General features: G+C 44.7%; 1 protein-coding gene across 1 annotated transcript in view; it reads right to left on the bottom strand.

Moving 5' to 3' along the window:
* Positions 1-11,703: 11,703 nt before the first annotated feature.
* WRNIP1 (WRN helicase interacting protein 1) overlaps positions 11,704-23,239 on the bottom strand; it is a 28,215-nt gene continuing 16,679 nt past the window's right edge. The window contains exons 4-7 of the mRNA XM_019752371.2: positions 17,747-17,976; positions 13,732-13,887; positions 13,003-13,082; positions 11,704-12,463 (exon numbers count right to left, since the gene is read on the bottom strand). Of these exons, the coding sequence (XP_019607930.2) occupies positions 12,188-12,463; positions 13,003-13,082; positions 13,732-13,887; positions 17,747-17,976 (742 nt within the window). The 3' untranslated portion in view covers positions 11,704-12,187. The remainder of the gene's footprint in view (positions 12,464-13,002; positions 13,083-13,731; positions 13,888-17,746; positions 17,977-23,239) is intronic.

Below are 23,239 nucleotides of genomic sequence, written 5' to 3' on the forward strand. Positions count from 1 at the left end.
CCCTTCCTCCATTGCACTCTGGCAGCTACTGAGTCATGATTGAATAATGGCTCTACTCCTTGCTATTTCCCACCTGTCCCAGTTCATGTCCCCAATTTAGCCCTTGCTGTTGTTAGTCAGAAATCTTGGTTGCAAGTTATTGAAACCCAGTTCAACTGGATTAAGAGGAAAGAAAAGGGGGATTACTGGAAGCCTGACGCTACCAGGGAAATGGCCGGGTGTGGCTGGCCTCAGCAAATTCTTCTCTGAGGCCTGGAATAAGCCCAGGCTTCTTTCTGCTGGTTTCTTTCCCTGTGTCAGCCTTATTTCCTCATACTGGCTTTCTTCACAAACGGAAAACACATTTTCACATCTTTGAGTGTCATGACAAAGAGGAACCAGAGCTTGGTCTCTCTGGTCCCAGGAGGGAACTCCATCCAAGGATTGGGGCCTGAGGTGAGGTGCCCAACGAAGGCCACCAGATGGAGTTTCCGTCCCAGGCTCAGGACTGGGGCTGACTGGGCCAGCAAGAAGGTCACGGCTTCCTCGCGCATCACACACTTAGAGGAGCAGGAGCATAATGTCCCCAAAGAAGGAGACTGTTGTCCTGTGTATACAAAAGTCTAGATGTCCATCGCCGCACTGCAGGACAATATATGTACATTCCTGTCTGCTGCAGGGGCAGGGGAAGTCATTGAAAATTCAGCCAGTGGCTCTCCAGGACTCGACATGTTGGTGCAAGGATTAAAATCCAGTAGAGGACTTTACATGAATTTTATGTTAAAATATTGTTTTCAAATTGTATTGTAACCCTCAGGGGTTGTCAGCACCAAGGCAGGGTCACCCATTGTCATGGTAATGTGGGGTCCTGTCCCTGGGTGATCACATCTAGTGACTGAGCCAGCGCCTGTCACAGGGCAGTGACAAGGAGCTCTGCCCTGTCCCAGGCTTCACACATGGCACCCGACTCAGGGCCCCTACTTTGCATTGGTCCCTCTTGTCCGTTATTTCTACTAAGTCAAGTATAGTTGAGGTCTTTTTTTTTTAACTGGATCTGAAAATTGGGCTGTTTTAATGAGAGAACTGTCCCTTTGAGGATCACTAACACATTTGCCTTGTTGCCGTTTCATCGTGTGTGCTTGTACCACCGGTGTCCTGGTTTCTCTGTCTTACGTGGACTTCACTGTGTTTGTGGGCTCTCCCACCCTCGGAAGCCTGCCCGGGGTCCTCACCAGAGCTCTGGCCGCCCCTCCTTTCTGGCCTTCTTGGTGATGGAAGTGCATGTCTCAGAACCTGACACAGCCCCTCCTGTCAGCCCGCCTCCTGGCTCTGCAGCTTTCTGGGACTTTCCTTTCTAAACAGATATAAAAAGAAGGGTAATCCAGCTGGATGCCGGTTTTCAGGTTGGTTCAGACTCTGGGTATTGGAGACATGGGAGCAGAACTGGAGAGAGGATTTCAACACCTTTTTACACATTGCAAGAGGGTGGGTCCATTTTGCCCTAAAAATCAAGGGCGCTGTCAGGGGATTCTTAGCAGGAGACGACTTGTTCAAACTGGCACCTGACCTGGGTGACCTACCCAGTCTGTCAGAGCTGGTGTCACCACCGCTCCGCCCTTGTCACAGGTACTCACCGTTCTCCAAAATGTGCGTGTTGTATGCGGCGGTGACAGAGGGAACGTTTATTTAGATGTTATAATCACCAACTCAAAAGTATATCTTTAAATCTTTACAAATATTTATTTAAAAGTATTTTTCTGATGCTGAAAAAAGATGAAATGATGGCATTTAAACAAATTTGGACATAGAGGAGGAAATCATTTGAAGAAAGTGGATAAATTAGCTTGAAGTTATAGTGGAATCTGATTTTAAAGTGAAAAATAGCCCCCACCCGTTCTCCTCCCAGAAATCACCCAAAGCAACATGGAGACAGAGAACTAGAAGACAACATTCTGCCTTTGATGAAATCAGGTGATGAGTGGAGCACACATGTTCAAGTTGACAGCAGCTTGGTTTGTATAACTTTGAGTTAATGAGTTCCTGAGCATTCTTCCCTGCTTCCCTGCATATTGATTGTCTCCTTGAGGCCCTTCAGTGTGCGCTGGGCTGGGAGTTGTGCCACAGAGTGTGGTGCTCATGTGAACTTTGTCTGTGCTTTGTCCTGGACAGGAGACAGGGTGGGAAGGGCAGGGGAGGGAAGGGAGGAACAGATGCTCAGTACTAGTGAGGACACACTCATTCTTGGCCCTAATGTGAGGTTCCAGGGAAAGGATTCATCTCGGCCATCCTTGGGGCCACCCCCTTCTCTCTCCTACCCTCACCAGCTTAGGGAGCCTCTGGGGCTTCTTTCAACTAGAAGTCAGACTCGTGGATGAAAGGAGCAGGAAAGGGGTAAAACAAGTTCTAGAAAGGCACAGGAACGGATCTGGCGGTGAACTTTTGGGCCATAACTTCCACCTGCCTGCTTCCTCCCACCTTTCTTCTCCTCTAAGGCCTCCGTTTCTCAGGTCACTAACACTTACGGCTCCACGTGGGCTCCCTCTGTGTCCTTGCACACACAGCACAACCCACACGGCCGGTGGGGCCCAGCACGTGAAGCGGTCCCATATACTGCTTCCCTCTGCCAGCGCCCCGCTAGTATCTTCCCCCTAAATCCAGAAGGAACGGGTGAGCCAAAAGTGAGCAATATGGTGGGCTTTGGATGTACAAACATTAGAGTTAAGTTAGATTCTTCTCTGTCGAGGGACGTTCAGCCTTAGGAACAAATGTCTTATAGGAAGAGATTTGAAGTTGAGGAAAAGGAGGACATGAGAAGGGAGTGGATTTGCTCTAGAAACCAGGTTTTTGGCGGGTGGTTGGAGGTGGGCACAGGCAGGCAAAGGAGATGTCTGCCCTGTCTTCCTCCTTGTCCCTTAGGACGTCCAGGGCTGCCCTGAAAACTTTGTGGAACTGTGGGAGGGTGCGTAAGACTTCTAGGTGAAAAGGAAGTCCCTGTGAGGTTCCCAAGAAAAAGAAAGAACCTGGGAAAGCTGAGTGGCTATTTGCTATCATCTGTTACTGACACACCAAAGTGTCCTAGAATAACTCAGAACGTTGATTCTTAAAATTTAGTGGGCACAGAAATCCCTCAAGACCTTGTTAAAACACAGATTCCTGGGCCCCAGCCCTTAGAAAGGCTGGTTCAGTAGGGTGAGGTTAGGGGCTGCTGCTGCTGCTGGGCTGGGAACCACATTCTGAGTAGCCTGACTTAGAAGAACGTCCTGCAGAACCCTAGACAATTTGTTGTCCACCCTGGAGTCAGATATCACTTAGTTCAAGTGTGACAGGAAAACATTTTCAAAGATTTCCGAAGCCTGGATGCAACACCTTCTCTAGTCTCTTCCCAGCTCTGCCCTTTATGTTGCTATGACATTCGCATGATAGAAGAAACTAGAAAAGAGATTTCTTATACAAACTGGCCTGAGGTCTCCTCTCCTTTCATCTTTCATGATTTGAACACTATCACCAGTTTCCTACTCTGGGAGCCAGGAGGTGGACGCAGGCAGGCTGTGAGAGGTGTGGCTAAAGCTGCCAGAGGGCAAACGAGGGGGCTGCTCAGGGCTGTTCTCCCTTACGGAGGAAGTAACCAAGACTGCAGGGCAAAAGGAGATGAGGAGATGGGAGTGGATGACAGATTTATCAATTTTCCGTTGGAGATCCTTCCATTCCTGTGTGAATGTCAAGCAAGCTGATGAAAAAAATCTGACTGCCATATCATCAGGCTTTCAAAAATTGCTAATATTTCTTAACATTTTCATACACAAATAGCCAGAAAAATATTAGTCTCTTACTTTTAGATAGCATTCGAAGATTGATAATGTATATTCGCCTACGTCTTCTTACTTGATATTCATAAGAAGCTTCCAGTGTAAAAGTGGGTCTAGCCAAAAAACAAACAAACAAACAAAAAATAACTGTGGTTGGCAGCCAGTTATTCTCACTTTAAAGCTGAAAAAAAACTGAGGCCTGACCAAGTTAAGTGGCTTGCCAGAGACTGGACAATGGCTTTGTCTCAAAATGTATTTTTCCCAACTTGGAGGAATGTTAGAAGGATGTAAATGTACACTTTATTTGAATGACTCATCAGCAAACCGAGTTTTCTTTAAGTGGTTTTATGATGTGAATAACAACCATGTATCTTCAAACTACATGAGTCTTTAGAGATTATTGTAATTTACCCTCCTTTAAGAGAGAAGGAGACTGAGGCTTAGAAAGGCTAATTAATGTTCTGAGATTCCAGAAATCTTCCAAGTCTGCTTTATGACTTATCACCTTAAGTATTTAATTATATACTTTTCACTCTATTTCATTAAAACATCATGGTAAGGTAAAGAAATACTGACTTCGCAATCAGGTTATTGCTTAAATAAAGTGCAAACGGACATGGATTCTGTTTTTAGTGCAGAAGTAGAATGAATGTTCATGTCGAATCCTAAACTACACATTCTCATTCATTCCCCAAGAACACAGCAAGCCAGACTGGGAAGTGAGGTCAGGACGAGATTGATCCACTGCTTCGAGCCAGGGGAAGGCTGCCTGCACCTTATGAGACAGGGAGATGGCTACTCTTACATCTCACCATCTTCTTTAGCAAGTAAAGTTAACTGAACCAAGGCTTGCTGAAAACCTGCTGGGAGCTAGCTTTGTGAGGTTGACATGGTTATTACAATGATTGCCCTCAGAAGGGTTCTCATCCACGTTAAGACCCAAAAAGACAGAATCTGTGCAATATTAGCTGCCAGGTGTGATGTGAGCAGAGGAAGGAGCATTTGATTCTAACTGGATGGTTAAGTGAGGACTTCACATTTTTGACAGATCTTGGGGCAGGATTTAAAAAAAAAAAAAGATAATGGAGGATGTGGGTTTCCAACTCAAAGACTTAAAACGGTTGATTACATAAACCAGTGGAACTGCCAGTTGCATAACTTCCCTCTCAGTAAAGAATTACCAGACTCGGAACTGTAGTCCATTGCCCAAGCCAGAGGGCCACCTGGACTCTGGCTTCCTCAAAGCCGGTTTTAACCAGAGCACAACCCCTCAGGAGTAACAAGGCCTCTTCCTTGTACACACTTGGGACTCAAGCTCCAATATTCACAGTCAGGTATGAGCTTTTCCATGCTCTTGGCTCAAGAATAGACTTTTTGTTTTCAATGTGCTTGTTTGCTCTAAATGTAACAGTGAGGAAGTGGTCAGGCACATAGAAAATTTGCAGTATGAAGATGAAGTCCCTATATGTCATTCCTCAGTAAGGAGCTAAATGACTGAAAAGGTGTGTTTTCAATGGAAGCTGAAAGTTAACAAAAATAGACAAGCAGCACAGAAATTGATTGCGCAAAAATCTCTTTCCTCAGAGCCCAGCTAGCCTGTGGGGAGCCTTTGTAAGAATTAGAAAAAGATGTCCTTTCCTCTGATTTCAGGCAACACACCCTGGACATGCTTGGCTAGCAAACACACCACAGCCGTTTCCCCACGCATGTATCAATTCCAAGTGCAGATGACTTAAACCAGCTCTACTCAGATAGAACTAGCAGCTGCTATTTGAGATACTGAGAGATAAAAATGGGGTGAGGAGGGAGGCAGGCCCAGGTGGTTTGTGGACTTTGGACAGGCCTCATGGCTTCATTAGTCACTGAATGGGTCTGGAGCAAGAAAGAAAAGATAAATGATGTATTCAGGTAGGGAGGTGGCAGTGGGGAAAGACAAACATTGCAGTTTTACACGGGGTCTGAAAAGAGCCTGTGTGCCATTGAAGACTTCTTTCCAGGGATTGGTGGCAGGTGCAGTTGGCTCTCTGAGTATGGTCTGCAGGGACCGGCAGCAGCACCAGGAACTTATTAGAAATACGTTCTTGGGGCCACCAGATAGACAGCACTAGAAATTCTGGGTTTTAACAAAGTCCTCCAGGCGCTTCGGATGCACAGGAGTCTGAGAACCAGCAGCACGGTGGTGAGAAGGTCAGGCCGCATGGGTTTCAAGCCTCCATCTGTGACCCTGGAGAAGTTTCTTCTTAGTCCCAAAGTTCTCTTCTATATATAATAGGTGTAACAACAGCACTAGATCAGATAGTCACTTTGTAAATTGAAATCATAAGTGCTAGCACATAGGAGGCAGTACACGTTTGCAATTACTGATGTCAGCCAGGATTAAGCATCAGGTGTCCCTGGAAGACTGCAACCCTCCACTGTCTCTGTGCGAGCTCTCAGAGACGTGAGAGAGGATGCAGGCCAGTCGTCCTTCTCACACCATGCTGTCCGGAGAGACCGGTATCTAGTCAATAACCTGCACTCTGGGAAACCTGAAGTGCTCACACAGCTCCGAGCAAAAGAACACGGGTGGGTGGTGGGAGCACATACTGGGCTGGGTGCACAGCTTCGTGGTAACCCGACTTGGCCTGAGGGGTCAGAGAAGGCTTCCCCACGAAGTGATGCTTGAGCTGAGATCAGGAGTAATGGTCATAACTAACTCTTAGGAACTCTTATTAGGTGCCAGGCATTATTCTAAGAGATTACATATTTTAAATCAGGTCATCCCCATTGTGATTAGGTAATATTTTGACTCCCACTTTTCAGATGAGAAGAAGGGATAAAAAAGATAACTTTGACACAGGTCACATAGTGGAGAAATGGCACAAGTGGAGAGATCCCTGGGCCCACGCTCTTCACTACAAGTAGCTGGCAGAACTGAAACAAACAGTGGTGGGACTGAAAGGCAGGGAGGGCAGAAGAGTGGTGTGAAATGATGCTGGAGGGGTGATCGGGACCAGATCGTGCAGACCTCAGGACCAAATTATGGACTTCTGTTTTTACACTGAGAGCTGAGAAACACCACGGAAGGTGTATGGGGGGGGGGGGGGGCAAAGGGGCTGATGTGTCAGATAGGGGGATAGGGGTTCAGGTAATAGACGAGAGCAGTATCGTCCCGGGGCTGGAAAGGGAGATGGAAGGAAGCAGATTGAGGCCTTCAGAATGTCTTCCAATTCTCTGCACGCCTGTGTGGATGGTGCAGCACACAGAATGCGAGGCCCTCCTAGTGGCTAAGTCATAGCAAAGAGACTTTTGGGAATGTGAAAAATCATGTGGTGAGGTGAGACAAAGCAAGCTATAGGAGATAACGCATGCTTCCAATTTTCACACGCACACACGAAAAATACCTAAAGGACATACACTAAAATGTTAACAGTGGCTATCCCTGAGAAGAAATATTCAAGTTGATTTTTATTTCTTTTTCTGCATCCCCTCCCATAACTGTTTTTGCAGCGATGTTACTTTTACATGAATACATATGCTTTTAAAAAACAGTTTATTAGTCTATTAGGTTAATCAGAAATATTGAAACTCAATCTTGGCTGACTGTGGTCACCTGTACCGTGTGGAAGCTCCGGCAAGTCTTAAATATTGGCTCATTTTATCATGGTTGAAGCCTGACTCCTGGTGGACGGAAACATTAAGGACAGACTTCTGTGTAAATATCTTGATACATGTTTATTTGTTCACTCTTTTTGTCATTCAACAAACATGAACTGATCACATTTTAAATGCTAAGTATAATGGGAATACAAAAACATATTTAAATAATTTTTTTTTTAATTGGGGAAAGGGTACAGGACTTTATTGGGGAACAGTGTGTACTTCCAGGACTTTTTTCCAAGTCAAGTTGTTGTCCTTTCAGTCTTAGTTGTGGAGGGTGCAGCTCAGCTCCAGGTCGTTGCCGTTGCTAGTTGCAGGGGGCACAGCCCACCATCCCTTGCGGGAGTCGAACCGGCAACCTTGTGGTTGAGAGGACGCGCTCCAGCCAACTGAGCCATTCGGGAGCTCAGCGGCAGCTCAGCTCAAGGTGCCATGTTCAATCTTAGTTGCAGGGGGCGTTGCCCACCATCCCTTGCAGAAGTCGAGGAATTGAACTGGCAACCTTGTGGTTGAGAGCCCGTGCTCCAACCAACTGAGCCATAGGGGAGGCAGCTCAGCTCAAGGTGTGTGTTCAATTTTAGTTGCAGGGGGCAGAGCCCACCATTCCTTGCGGGACTCGAGGAATTGAACTGGCAACCTTGTGGTTGAGAGCCCACTGGCCCATGTGGGAATTGAACCGGCAGCCTTCGGAGTTAGGAGCACGGAGCTCTAACCGCCTATGCCATGGGGCCGGCTGTTAAATAATTTTTATAATAAATTGTATTTATAATAAAATCATGTTTAGAAATACGGCTGCTCTCTACTTTTGTTTTCTTTTTGTCTCAATATGGTAGTTCCTTCACATATGTCCTGATTCACAGATACTACTGAATTTATTTCTAGGCTGTTACTGAGAATGGGTTATTTTTCTTGGTACATTTTCTGATTAAAATTAATAGTCCGGAAGTTACATATTGTTTACATCACCATTTTCCTGGACCATTAGTTTTTCAGACTATTCTTTGGTTCACAAGGTACATAATCATGCAGAATTTTGTTTCTTTTAAAAACATATTGTAGTTATATCTCTTATTTAAGAGATCTGTCCATACTAGGTATTCTTCACTTACACCTTTAAATCCACTCTCCACCCTTCTCAACCTAGGTTTTAGCCAGGGAAATTTCTGGTAGGTTCTGCCAATGGGAGGCACCAGCACGAGATCAGAGGGCAGAGAGACAGACAGACAGATATCAGGCTATTCACTTGCTTTCCCACCCCTTACTGTTCCTGCCAAGATGGGCAGCAGTTGCTGAGATCTTCCACCTGTGTCTGAGGCGGAAGGCTGCTGGTCTGACAACTGCAGCCCCAGGGTTCCCTCTCAGCTCCTTCCCCTTGTCTCTTTAGGCCTAGAGCTGGAATTGCTTTCTGTGGTTGTGAGCTGTAAATATCTTGATTATCTTAAATATTATAAAGGTAATAGATTGAACCCATGTCTAATTTCATTTCCTCCCAAGCCCCCACCAAAACTACAGTAAAGGAATCTTTAAAAGCCCTCAACTCTTCATGGGGAGAACAAGTGAGATAATGGCAACACCATATTGGAGGTCGGAAGGATGGTGGGCGAGTGGTAACTGACCTGGCAGATCCCAGTGGAGATGCTAAGACCCTGCCTGATCTATGTGGCAGACATCTCAAAGGCTGGGACAGTGGCAGGCACCCTCTCCTACTCCAGGCCATTGGAGGATCTCTGAACTGGATCCCAAGTAGAGCGGCGGCCTGGGTACCATTTTGTAATCAGAGATCAAGGAGACATACCGATGGCTGTGTGAAGACAGTCCTCTCTCCCTACATGGCACCCAAAATGTAGGGAGCCAGACATACCTACATGGCAGAAGTTTCTCTGGGGCTCTCACCAGCCAAAGAGGAAAGTCCTAAAATCACTAAGATACCCAGGTTTTCCAACAAACAGCTCAGCAACGGTCAAAGTCAATTATACACCCTCACCCCTCTCCATATTCAGAGCTTCCAATCTGCCTTTCAGTTTGTTTCAGCAGGAGCATCCAATAACCCAAGGTCACTGGATAGCTGAGGAATCTGATATGACCACTAGAGACCAAAACGAACAGAAAAAACCATGGGAGGAAAAAGTACGTAGGGAGAAAATAAAATCAAATTTATCCTCAGGGAGATAAGCAATCACAAAACAAGTAAATAAAACATAAGCTACTACACACACACACACACACACACACACACACACAAGGAACATTAAAAGTGAGCTCTTGGAAATATAAAATCTGATGGAAAAATTAAGGAATGAAAAACAAAGTTGAGGAAATCTACCAGAAAATGGAGCAAAAAGACAAAAGGGTGGGAAATAAAGGAGGAAAAAAACATACCAAGACCAGTTTGAGGGACAATGACAGAACTAGGCGTTCCAGAAAGAGGGATCAAAGAAAACATAAGTGAGAAAAATCCATAGGTGACTAGGTTCTAACCTTGGCTCCACCACTTACTAGCTGGGTGCTCCTGAGCAGAGTAAACCTTTCTGTGCCCGTGTCCTTACCCTGAAAATGTAAATAATGGTACTTTGCTTACTGGGTTATTATGAGGAATCAAATTAGTCCGTGCAAAGTTCTAAGAACCAAGTTGGTACATATTACATCCTCAGTAAATGACAGCCATCATTAACTCCTCCTTCACATACGTACACTATATATAATTGGTCACCAAATTTTACTGGCCCTCCCTTCATAATCAAACCACGTGTTATTATCTCTACTGCAACCGCTCATCTACCATCACCTTTCCGGGAATATTGCCAGTTGTAATTCCCCGTTTCCCAACTTTGGCCTCCCTACCATTTTGTCTCAACATCATAGCAAAGGGGATCCATATAAAATTTAAATCCCATTGTGACACTCTTTGAGTAAAAGCCAAGTCTTTCCCATGAACAAAATGGTCCCACATGATCTGAAGGCCCATTATTTCCTGACCTCAACTCTCACGAGTTCCCTTCCTCCACTCCAGTCAGGCTGGCCTCCTTACTGGACCGTCTGCCAGGGCCTGTACTTGGTGTTCCCTCTGCCTGGAAAGATCTTCCCCCAGATACCTGAACGGCATACTTATTTCCTCTAATTCTTGATTCAAATATCACCTTCTATATGAAGCCCACCTAGGCTACTCTAAAATCACACCTCCTCACACTTTCTATCTCCATTCCGATTGTTTTCTCCTTAGGATTTACCATTAACTGACATATTTTTCATACTGTTTCATGAGCACAAGATTTTGCCTCTTTTGTTCACTGATGTATTCCCAACAAGAGTGCTTAACATGAGGCACTCATGTTAGAATAACTTAATATTACAATAACTTAATATTTATTCAATGAACACAAAAAAGAAACTTTCCTAAGAACTGAAAGACATGAGTTTCCACATTGAAAGGGACTGCCAAGTGACCAGTAAAATCACTGCAAACTTTTGAACACTGAAACAAAAAAGTGAAGATGCTATAAGCCTGCAGAGGTCACAAATCAGAATGTCTTCAAAGTTGACAACGTAGGAAAAAGACAACTAACAAATGATTTCCGACCCAGATTTTATTCCCAAATTATCAGATAAGTACGAAGATAGAATAAAAGCATTTTGACATTCAAGGTCTAAAAATATTTTGCCTCCCATGAATCTTTGCTTCATAAAGCTTCTAAAGGATGTGCGTCTCTTAAACAGAAAGAGGTCTGTTTAAGAGGTCCTGCAGTGAGAGACAGAGTAGCAGTGCCCAAGAGGGATCACACAGGGAGCGGGGGAGGGAGGGCAGAATGGAAAGATTATTGATGGGACCATCCTTGTGGAAATATGTGCAAAGTGGCTATTGAATTTGAAAAGAATCAGCAGTAGATACAAAGAAAACTAAGGGGTGTGTGTGTGTGTGTGTGTGTGTGTGTGTGTGTGTGGTGGGAGAGAAATTTAACATTAGGAAACAGAAGTGAAATAGGAGTTTATCATTTAGAAACATGTTGCTGCAAGAAGAAACTGGAGGAAGTAGGGAGAAATGGGACAGAAGACTACTGGATTCTTTTAAGCCATTTAAAATTATATGTATTCCTTTAAAACAATTAAAATTAATTTTCAAAAAGATACACTGACTTTTCACTAAGCTTTCCAATTTCATGATAATAGTTTTCCAATTTCATATGATAATATTTCTTTCAGTTATTTATCTACCAAGATGTGACGGTGACAGATATTGGAACCTAGGAAACTCAGGTGGGAAAAACATGAGAGAATTGAAGAGTACTTTGAAATAGCTTTATTGGCTCATAAGACCTTTGCATATAAAAAAAATACCCAAAACACTATGCAGTATTAAATCACAATTATTTTTTTTTTTACCAATTAAAACTACCGAGAATATACATTTTTTAAAGGAAAAAAAATCCTACAGAACTGAATTCTGAAGTGACATTATGACTTAAATACTATGACAAAATAGGTAACTCCTTATCACATTACTTCATTGCACAAGGCTGCCACGTACTTTGTAAGCATGACCACCGCAGAGTGCAAATGAGCAGTTTCAACGTTACATGTTCAGCTGAAGTAACTGCCTCCACCTAAGGAACTCTCACATTTCTGGCACAAATGTTGGTCTGTTTTAACGTCCACCAAGCAATCAACCAACTTCACAATCCAGTTACTCGCTTTCTGGCCATCCCTTAAAAAAAAAAAAAAGAGAAGAAGATAAAAAGTAACATCCTTCCGCTGTTACGGCCTGAGAGTCAGCACCGCCTTTGCTTAAAGAAATCCACCCCCCTGAGCTCTTCCGGCAGGTACTCCTGGTCCACAGGCTCACTGTACATGGGGTTGTACTTGTAGCCTTTGCCGTAGCCCAGGTCCTTCATCAGCCTGGTGGGCGCGTTCCTCAGGTGCAGTGGCACGGGGGGGAGAGGCCCCTTGTGGTTCCGCAGACAGGCTTTGACGTTGTTGTAGGCGCTGTACACCTCAATAGACTTTGGGGCTCTGGCAAAGTAGACCACACACTGCGCTAGGAGCACCTAGGCGAAAAGGAAACATCTTTGCACAATACTTGATAATGTCCCTAGTTAGTTGGAAGAGCCCCACCACGCTTTCATTACCCCCCTTTCTGCCTATCGTCTGGGTAACCACCTATGACAAAAAGAAGAAATTCCTACATGAGATGAGAGGTTGAACCAGACCAGTGGTTTTCTATTTTTAAACTGAATAACTTTTTATTAAATGAAAATTTTCTTAAAACCCCAACACGTAAAACAGATAAACATGAAGCTGCTGTGTTTGTGCGTGAACTTGCACACACTTCCTTGTTCGGCTCCTTCAGCACTTCTGCCCCCAGGAAACCCTCAACACTTCCTCCTGTTTGAAAACATCACCTCGTTGATACCTAAGACCCCCCTCTTGTGAGTCTAGGCTTCTAAAACAGGAGTTAAAAAGCCAAGCAGCAACTTCAGTGGGCCCACACATGAATGGCGAAGGCAGAACATATATTCAAATCCACAAAGGGACACAGCACAAGAGAAAGGAACTGATTTGCAAAGAAATGACCTCATTACTTTACCTCACATTCAGGCATGCCTATAAAGTGACAGCCTTGGTAGGCAGCAACTGCTTGTGTTAATGCAGATGGGTCTGCCAGACCTGTCACACACACAGAAAGAGAAAGTTTAAGTCACAACGCACACCCCCTGCCCGACCTGTCCATGTGCTACCACGACCAGGGACTATCACTGCCCGTTCATTCTGACCAAAAAAAATAAAAATCCCACTTAGCAAAATGGACTGACTTTTCTCTGATCTTGTTAGCTTATTCAAGAAATATTTACTGTCAAAAACTGTTTCCTCAGGGATAACAATTCTACATCTTGTAGGAAAAATAAATGTAAGGGGCGGAGACCATGAAAACAGTCACAAGGATGGATACATTAAAAAGAAAACATTTCTTAACACCAAAGAAAAGTTCTTCTGATCTTTTTATTTAAACGGTGTCCAGAACCTTCCATTTCTATCTCAGATGTCCAATGAAAACCTGAACACCCAACTACAAAGCAAATGGAAGTATTTCTTTTATTTCAAGACTCATATTAGGAAAATCACTACTGAAGAGGAAATAAAATGGTGACTTTAGGAACAAAACCACTCAAAAGCTCACATACACAATAAAAAAATAAACTGAGTTCATACTGAAGTCTTATTTTCTCCTTACCTGTCCCACATGGCACCATTTCCCCGTCCCCCTTCCCCCGCCCTATGTGCACACCAGGTCCTGGGTCCTTCCCACCACACTCACCAATGTCCTCACTGGCAAACCTCACCAGCCTCCTGGCAACGTACAGCGGGTCCTCTCCTCCTTCAAGCATGCGTGCCAGCCAGTAGAGGGAGGCACTCTGGTCCGAGCCCCGCATGGATTTATGAAGTGCAGAGATACAGTTGTAATGTTCTTCTCCTGGACACCACAAAAAGCACCCACTCAATTACAGGCAGGAGGATGGGACCCACAGAGCTCTAAGAGGCTCATTCAAGCCATAATGCTTATTTCACTTGACTGACTTTAAGGAAGCCTGAACCAGTAGGGACCTAGGAAAGCCCGAGGAGAGTGAGGTCTGACAGCTGTGCTCAAGCTGCTCAGCAGGAGGGTACAGCGCCGCTGGTGTGAGGTGCCGGGGCAGGCCCACGTGGTACCCTGTGGGGCCTGGACCTGTCTTGTAACCCGGTCCCTTTAAGAGAAAGCCGCTGGATAACTGCAGCCACCTACACTGGATGTGAGCACAGACCAGAAGGGAGGGGACATTCACTTTGAAAGGTGGTCTTCCTAGACCCCAGTGGATTTTCCAGGCCAAGAGTGGTTCTAATGTTCTGGTTCCACTGTTAATTTGAGGAAAACTGACCCTGGGCCTGGAGGGCGCCATCAGAGTGCAGAGGCAAGTGGCAAGAACAGCTGTTCCAGCCCATTTGTTCCTCGGTATAACTTCTAGCTGCCCTTCTGGTATCTGGAGCCTGTGGTCATTTAAACCGGCGGTGGGGACAACCTGTGTGGCAGGCCCCCTGAAGGCCTGACACATGCACTAACAGGTTTTGCCCTGAGAGCACTGTAGTCATTTTCCTTCACTGCTTGGGTGTGCCCTGCTTTTTGACCTGTGTAACAACTCAGTGAAGCGTGCTTTAGAGGGATATTTAAGGGGAGAAACTTATAGCTCCATATTTGCATTGATACATATCTCACTGTTTTCTGACCACCATCTCCTCCGTGAGTCTGAGGAGAGGGCACCCGCTTCCTGAGAAAGCAGGGGTCTTATTCTTAGTGTTAGTCCTTCCAGAGAAGCACCTGGTCTGTGCTCATTAAGCCGATGCCAACAATGAGACCATGACCTGCTCTGCATGGCATCTGGGCCCCAAGAACAAGTCCCGGCAGCTGACAATGCTGGTAAAATGACACTTGATGTTCAGATGAAGAGAGCACGGGCTAAGATGCTGGCCTGCCAAAGGAGCAAGACCCGAGAGGCTGACTGTGGGGCCTGGGCCCCTCCCGTTGCAGAGGAGCGCCGGGGCAGACAGATGCTTTCCGCAGAGCTGCTGGATTTCTGTGGACAAACTGAGTTTCCCATCCTAGGGCTTCCTCAGCTAAGTCACAATGCCATGGAGGCTGGCCGGGAAAGTGTCCTGCGCGAAAGCCACATGGTTCTGGCCCAACTCCCTCACAGGCCTGGACCCTGACCCTGTGCTCTGACCCTCCTGAGCTGAGCCTGGACCTGGGGAGGAGAACTAGTGCAGGCCCAGCCAACTCGCGGAGATACACAGATGAGACGGAAGCAGCCAGCTTTGCTTCACTTTCTGTCCAATGTGAACAAGGAGATGGCAATGAACCTCCCGATCACAAAGGTTCCTCATCTCCTTATACCTTTCCTGAGAGATCAGCGATGAAAGGCATCTGGTGAAGACCGTGGGCTCTGGAGCTAGGCAGCCAGGGTTCGAATGCCAAGTGTACAGCCATGGGACCACGGGCAAGTGGCTCCACTCTGTGCCTCCTCAGGCTTCTCACCGGGGAAGTGGGTATTGTAAGACGAGCTAGGGCACAGGGTTGTACTAAACCATGTTTGCCTGGTATGGAGTAAGCACTACAGAAATACATCAGTGTTCAATATTCTTCTACGTTAGCTGGTAGGTTTGCTTTTATTATATACCATTTCCAACCTAAAATTTCACATTCATGTAGAACCCCGACATCAATGCATGGCAGAGAACTTGTTTTCATTTGGAAATTTCTTCACTGATGCAGACTTATCTGAGCTAGTTCCTAGGTCCCTTACTGATGGAACAAAGCCTGTAAGAGAACGATCTCTAGGATCCGACCTGTGGAGCAGGTAGGCCACACGGCAGCAGGGTAAGGTGTTAATTTGTGGCTCGCGTGGGTCCTCAAGGCCGGGCTCCAGGCGATTTCCACTGACCCTAGCTCTTCCTAGGGCAGCAAAGAGCTGCTACAGAGAAGGTAACCCCTTCGTGCATAGCTTCCCTGGATGGAATGTGAGCCCCAAGAAGTAGGAACCCTAGGGCTGGACATGTCTAACACCCACAGTGTGTGTGTGAGCAGGCACGAGTGTTCGCATGGGTGAGAGGTGAGTGAGTACATGTGAGAGTGGGTGTGAGTGTAAGCAGTCATGTGTCAGGGGAGGGGCCGGCATGGCGGCAACACCGACAGGGAGGGAGGACACAGTCCTGGGCACCAATCAGACCTGGAGCTGGGGATAAATTTAACCATGTGTTTTGTGAATTTAGGCAAGTTTTGTCATCTGTAAAATGAGGATAACATTAAGTTACCTCCCAAAGTTATTTTGAGAATTAAAAAAAAGACAATGTACATAAACTACTCAGATTCAATGAAAGCTAGTGTTATGTTAAATTGTAGCTTTGTTTTTTAACTGACAGTCTGATGAAATGTGGAAGAACAGTTTCAGCTGGTCCAGTCAAAATGAAGAGTCTCCTTTAGGACAGCTACAAGGGAGAAGGAAAGACCACTGTTGCTGGAACTCCCAGAGACAATGGAAGAATCCAGCATGTGGGAATATTTTTATCTCTTAAAACTTTTAATTTTTTGTACATATCTCCAGTTCTTGCATTTGGCCAAAAGGAAAGTAAAACTCTATATCCAGAATGCTTTATGTTTCAGATTTTCCAAGCACTCCTATGACATTCAGGAGCACAGAGCTGGCCATCCAAGCTCCTGGGTCATTTGAGGAGAGGCGCTGGCTGGGGAGAGGACTGTTTGTTAATTTAATGCCTCTAATGCGTCCTTAGTGCTCTTTAGCACCCCCCACCCCATCAGCTGAGGGGCAGTAAAGCCAAAGAGCTTCAGTCACTTCCCCAAGGTCACACAGCACGTTCTGTTCACTCAACAGGAGGCACTGCCTGGAACCAGTCATTCTTAAGCTCCCCCACCCCCTTCTCTAACCAGTAAGAAGTACTCTTCACCATCAAAAAGCATTTGTTAAAGACATGGGACAGCCTACGTGGTATCCGGAATATTTAATCCCAGCTTCCTTTTCTGGCATAGCTTTGAAAGGTGTGGAAATTCTATTCGTTACTGCAACATGACTCTATCAGAATCACATAAATACTCAAGCCCCAGAAGTCCAGGGTAATCTACAGTACGCTATCTTCGTCACCAACATGTTTTATAAAAAGATACAAATGTGCTGCGCTTATGACATTTAATATTGCCAGGTCACAGACTTAATAAGAGCTGGTATCAAAACCGATATCTGTAAATGTGCTTCTATGCAAACAGGTAAGCGCACAGAGCAAAAATAAAGTTTTAAAAAAGATATTACAAAGTAAAAACATTACAATCCAAATAAACTTAATTTTTAGTTGAGACTCTTGAAATCAAGGCTTTTAATTCTCATTAAGCTAAAAAAAAATAAGTCACTTATTACAAGAATCGTCTTGTTATTTACTGCCATTATAAATGATCAACTGAATGTATGGGTTTTAAAAAATGCTTGTATTCTAAAAGGTGCCATCAGAGAGTAATGGAAAAATATGTAACTACCTTCTAAGATACGTTTGAAACTTGCAATTTCAAACCCAAAAACGCCTCAGTTCTGATCAGGACAGCTTCTGCTCTGAGCCTCTCTAAGAAAGTTCAGGAAGCTAGGACTCTGAAGGTAAGGTTTAATTCTATTACCAATATGGAGAGCCAACTGAGAATCACATTCATGCTTTGGACCCAGATGAGGTCTGGAAGTGAGAGTGTATGTACACAACTTATTTCATGAAAGTTTCACTCTTTTTACAGTTCAGTTATTTACCTGCTCGGTCATATAAAATGTGAGATTTCTGGAGGCCTTCCTTCACATCATTTTCAGTGATCAGAACTCTACCGGGAGAATACGTTTGCCCACTCTTCTTACAAAACATCTTCCTAGAGCTTAACCTGGCCAGCACCGCCAGCTGCAGTCCGTTCAATCCAGCTCGGGCATCCCCATCGCTGAGATAAGCCAGAGTGTCTATAGCTTTATCCTCTATGAACACGGAGGGCCTGCAACACAACTAGTGTTAGTTACTGTCACACTTGTATTACACACTTTTCATTCGGTAGCATTTCTTAGTGAACTTGTATGTATGGCTTAGCAAGGTCACTAAAAACTCACTTAGTTCAAGGCTCTGCCCTTTATTTTTAACTCACGTTGTTAACAGAGCTCAGCACTACCGAGACTGAAAACTGACCTGCCTTCGAGTCATGAGGGTGTATCACTGTATAAGCACACACACATAAGCATGTATATAGGAGACATGGAGAGTTTCAGAAAGTCACACGGACATACAATCTGTCTGGTTCACAGAATAGTGAGACCACAGAGTGTAGCACCAGTGCCTCATTATAACGCACAGAAAACAGGCTTCAAATGAAGTCCACATCCTGATGAGACGGGTATGCTCAGACCACTCCCCCACAGGGAAGGGACAGCATCATTTCAGAAAGCTAGCTCCCAAAGGCACCAGATCACACAGTTCAACTCCCTCATTTCACAGACAACAAACCAGGAACCTGGTTACTGTGGGCACAGCAGGACGTAGGAGCAGGTCTGTGGAATTCTGGCCTGGGGTGTGAATCCAAGTGAATATTAATCACATGAAGTCTGCACAGAGTTGCAGGGTCACTAGCCCGGACCTCTGTCACAAGATTCTCCCAGAACTCAGCTGTGAGACCTTGGGTATGTCACCTAACTTGTCTCTTAACGTCAGGACTAAAATTGAGCACCCCATTTCTAAATGTGAACCTTCATAGAGAAGGTCTAATAATGATTTATTTTTAAGTCTAACTGTGCAAAATTTTCTATTCCTAGTCTAGTTAGACAAGCTATCTAACATACTTACTTAGTTAGAGGGGTCTTATTATAATTCCTGGCTAGCTGCTGGCAGCACATTTGCAAAGCAAACAATTTTTCCGTTACAGCTCACCCTTCTCATTGCCAAACTTCAGTTGAAAACGTCAATTAGGACCGTCTAAATCAGTTATTTGGAAAACCATGCACAGGCACCAAATGGGTTGGGCAAAGGCATGGGAATGGGGGTGGGTGAGGGTGGTCATGAAGGGGGGCCCAGCTTGTCTGTGAAGGTCAATGTAGAATTCCTTGCTATACACCCACAGACACTACCTCGCTTGGTGAATAGCTTGAGTAACACCAGTTTGTATTTTATGTACTAAAAGATCTGTGTCTAACATCTTAAAGCCTGGCTCATGTCATTCTCCAGTTCACCAAAGCCCAGACTTCCTGTTAGTAACTGCGGCTCATACGCACATGAAGCCTGTTCTGCCTGCCGTACAGCGTGATAACTGAAGGGCTCTGCCATCAGGCTCCTGACAGGCTCCCTCCCGGGACCCAGGGCCCAGGTTACAGTCTGGAAGCCCATCCTTCTGCCGTCCTGACCAGATACTCAAAACACACACCAAGGCCACAGCACTAATTCTTTGTAAAGTTGATGGACCATTTCTCAAGCAGATATTATTTAGCAGATTTTAGATGTTTTGGAAGAAAATGAGTCAACACATACTAAAAGAAACTGTGTTAGGAGGGACCAATACTAGTGGGGGTGTGGCATCACCCGATGTGCCCCCCACCCCCACACACAAAATGTGTAGTAATCAAGCCAGGTGTGTGTGTGTGTGTGTGTGTGTGTGTGTGTGTGAGGCAGGGTGGCAGAAGAACCAAAGTTGCCTGAACACCTCGTTTCAGCCTCACAACTAATAAAAGCAATGCCTTCCATCTCCTTGGAAAGCTTCCTAGCAACAAAGAGCCTGCAGGACCATTTGCAGGAAGAAAAAGGAGTAGAGCAGGAACCCTAATCAATCCTGACTAACTGAGCCATCACCATGAGTCAAGCCATTTGTTTACCACACTTGTCCTCTCTCCATTCCCACTAAATGTTGAGGCCTCAGGATAAAAATTATGTCTTATTCTTTCTTTGTATTCCTACTGCCTGGTAGAGAATAGGCATTTGCTATCTGCACAATAAAGAATGGACTAACTTCTATTTTCCCACAATTTCAGAGTGAAACATTTATTTTCTTTTAAATTGTAATATATAGAAAGTATACCCCCACCCCTCAAAAATCCATTATCTTCACCACCAAGACATAACAACAGCCACTATGGCCTCTGTTGAATTTCCTTTATGATCCATCCACCCCTTCAACCATCAACCTAACATCTAATTTTTAAAACAAAATTGGGATCGTATTATGTATAGTTTGCATCCTTAACAATTAAATAATTTGCTGAAAAAGAACTAAGCTACTTAGAACTCTAAATATTACTTTATTACTAAATGTGGATTATATTAAATTTAAAAAATAAACACAAAGGGGCGAAAGTCTCCTATTGCTGTTATTCCCTTAACATTAGTATTTTGGTATACATGTATTTCCCTTTTCTATGAATTTGTCCTTCATATACACAGACATGAGTGCTTTTGAGACAGAAACGACGGATGGCCTTCCATGCTCTGCTGCTTACTATACTGCCCCATTTCCATGAGTCCTCATATAAACTCAGCGAGGAGGCCCTTTTTATTATGAGAGAAGCGGACTAGCAGACTGTTTCATAGATTTATAAACGGCACACTGTGAATAAGCCTTTTAAAATAGGCATGTATTTTATGTGGTTGGAAAATAGGATCCTTCCTTCAATTTTTAAACTCTTAACCAAAGCCCAAGTTTTTCTATTGCTCTCCTTTTAATCAGGTTTGAAGTCATGGAAAGCGGGGCTGCTATAGCAGTTAAACAAGAGCTGAGAGCTTTCACCAAAGCTCGCCCTGCTCCATTCCTCCTCCCCTTCAGTACGACCCACATTCCAACTTCAGACCTGTCGAAAACAAGTATTTTTAAACTGAAATGAATCTATCAGCAACTCTGTTCAAGTGATAAAAGGCGACTGCTGCTAGCACTCACAATGCTCACCCACAGAAGTTCCCGAGTGGAAACTCACTGTTAAGAACATGGTATAAGCTGCGCAAAGGGTTCTTCCCACGACTCAGTACTCCCTGAACCCCAGTTACTCTACCTCGGTTCTGAGGAGTGATAAAACATGTCAAAATAGCTTGAAATCTCAGGAGAGGGAGCAGATGAGAGTGCTCATTCAAGGAATGATAAAATGAGGACGATCTGTATTGACATTTGCAGAACTCACAAAACATCTTGAAGGAGTGATTCCAGTCCAGAGAATTCAACATTACTTTTAAACTTAAGCATAAATTTATAAAATATTTTCAATTTGGAAGTAACTTCCCAAAATTAGAATAGGATTAAATGTGACACAATTTACTTTGGGGATAGAACATCTGAAATGTCATAGCATTCTATAGACAATTAAGCACTAGATAGTAAATTATATTGTTATAATGTGATTAAAAAAAAATCCAACTGTTCCATAATAGCAAAACTGGTTGAAATAAATGTGTTGGAAAATATCATATTCCTAGTTAATAAGATCTAGAGATAAAAGACATAGCCTAGTTTCTCCAACTGAAGTGAAATGCTTTGGTCTTAAAAGGAATGTGGGAAACATGCTGTAAAGACAGCTCCCTCTTTTCCTTTTTTCTTCCTAGGGAGTGGATTTTTCTGCACATTTGTTTTTCTGGGGGATGACATCGGGATTTGGAGGATTCTATTGAGATGGCTGGATGTTTAAGTTGGAGTGAGGCAAGTGACAATGTACCTGTTATTTCATGGCAGAACAGAAGAATACACATGGCTCAGTTAAACTCTCCCTAACTTACAAAACAATTCTCTGACTCTCTTTCACTAAAAAAAGGAACACTCCATGGTTAGGGTAACGACTGCTATCCAGTGGTCCTCAACCAGGAATGTGCACCAGATTACACAGAACTTTCCGAAAGTACAGCTGTGTATATCTTACCACTGATATACCGATTCCAAATTCTCCAGGGACAGACCCTGGGCACATGTATAGTCAAAACACATCCCTGGTAAGGGTGATGCACAGAGCTGGTTAAAAGGCACTACTGGAGTGCTCGCTTCGGCAGCACATACACTAAAAGGCACTACTGGATGTCTTAGAAATTGAGGTGTGAGGTGAGCTTCTTGAAATCTCCCCTGGAATTTACAACAAATTGAACAGCTATAATTCCACAAAGGACTCCCTGCACAGCAGAGGACTCCCTGCACAGCAGACAGGCAAGACTAAGAGACTGAAATCATCTAAATGAGGGCAAATTGGGGGAGCGGGGGAGGAGGAAAGTGGTAATTGTGGAGACACAGGCTGAGTGGCCGGAGCTCAGAGCTCCCTGCATTCTGGGGCTACCGCAGCTGCGGGAGAGGGAAGAACTCGGACTGCTAGGGCTCCGCTTATGGCCCACAGGGCTGAGGGGGCAGCATATAACACGGCTGAACCCAACGCTCACGGCAGAGACCTCGGAGAAAAGACTGAGGGAAAAAGGCCGAAAACAGTGGTTTAAGCCCTCACTGCCAAGCAGAGAACGGAAGCTTTAGGCACTGAGATAAGCCGCCCCCTCCCTCCCAGAACTCGCCCCACCCCCACCTGCCCGGTGCTAGAAGCGGAACAGTAGCAGTGTCAGAGCAAAAGAACAGAATTATTTGCTGTTCTGAGAACTGTGGACCGCAGACACAGACTTGCAGCCCAAATAGTTCCGGCAAAGGGGAGGGAGCTGTGGAAGCAGGACCGGCTGTGGTGGTGGTCGCCGCCATTGCTCTGGGCCACCTCTCACAACTCACCCCGCCCCTGGCCCCACCTATCTGGGCGGATCCCTGCAGGAGTAAACAGAACTGCTGAAACACACGGACTCTGAATCTGGTGCAGGAAGAGCTTTGGAGCTTTCCACATCCCCCAACGGAGGCTGTGCCCTGAGACCCAGGTGAACTGCTCACGGAGGAGAAGCCCACATTCCACGGAATCCCCCCATTGTGTGAGAAGCTGGAATAGTGCAGAGAAAACATAGCACTACAGTGTGATAGAGAATTAAAGGCTGCAGTTGGAAAGAAAATAAAGCATTCTACCAACATCTACTGGAAAACAAAGGAAAGACCTCTTTCTACCAACCTATTGCAGAACCCACACCTGTAGGTGCCTAGGAAGAGAAAAAACTTATTCACTAATTGGGATAAATAACCAATGTAACAAGGCAGCTCAGAAAGAAAATGAAGTCTCCTAAAAATGAACTTAAAGACATGGAAATATGTGATTTAAATTACAGAATTCAAGACTGCAATTCTGAAAAAACTCAATGAGATGCAAGAAAACACAGACAAGCAGTTTCATGAA

This window comes from Rhinolophus sinicus, linkage group LG06, assembly GCF_036562045.2.
Source record: "Rhinolophus sinicus isolate RSC01 linkage group LG06, ASM3656204v1, whole genome shotgun sequence".
Lineage (NCBI taxonomy): Eukaryota > Metazoa > Chordata > Mammalia > Chiroptera > Rhinolophidae > Rhinolophus > Rhinolophus sinicus.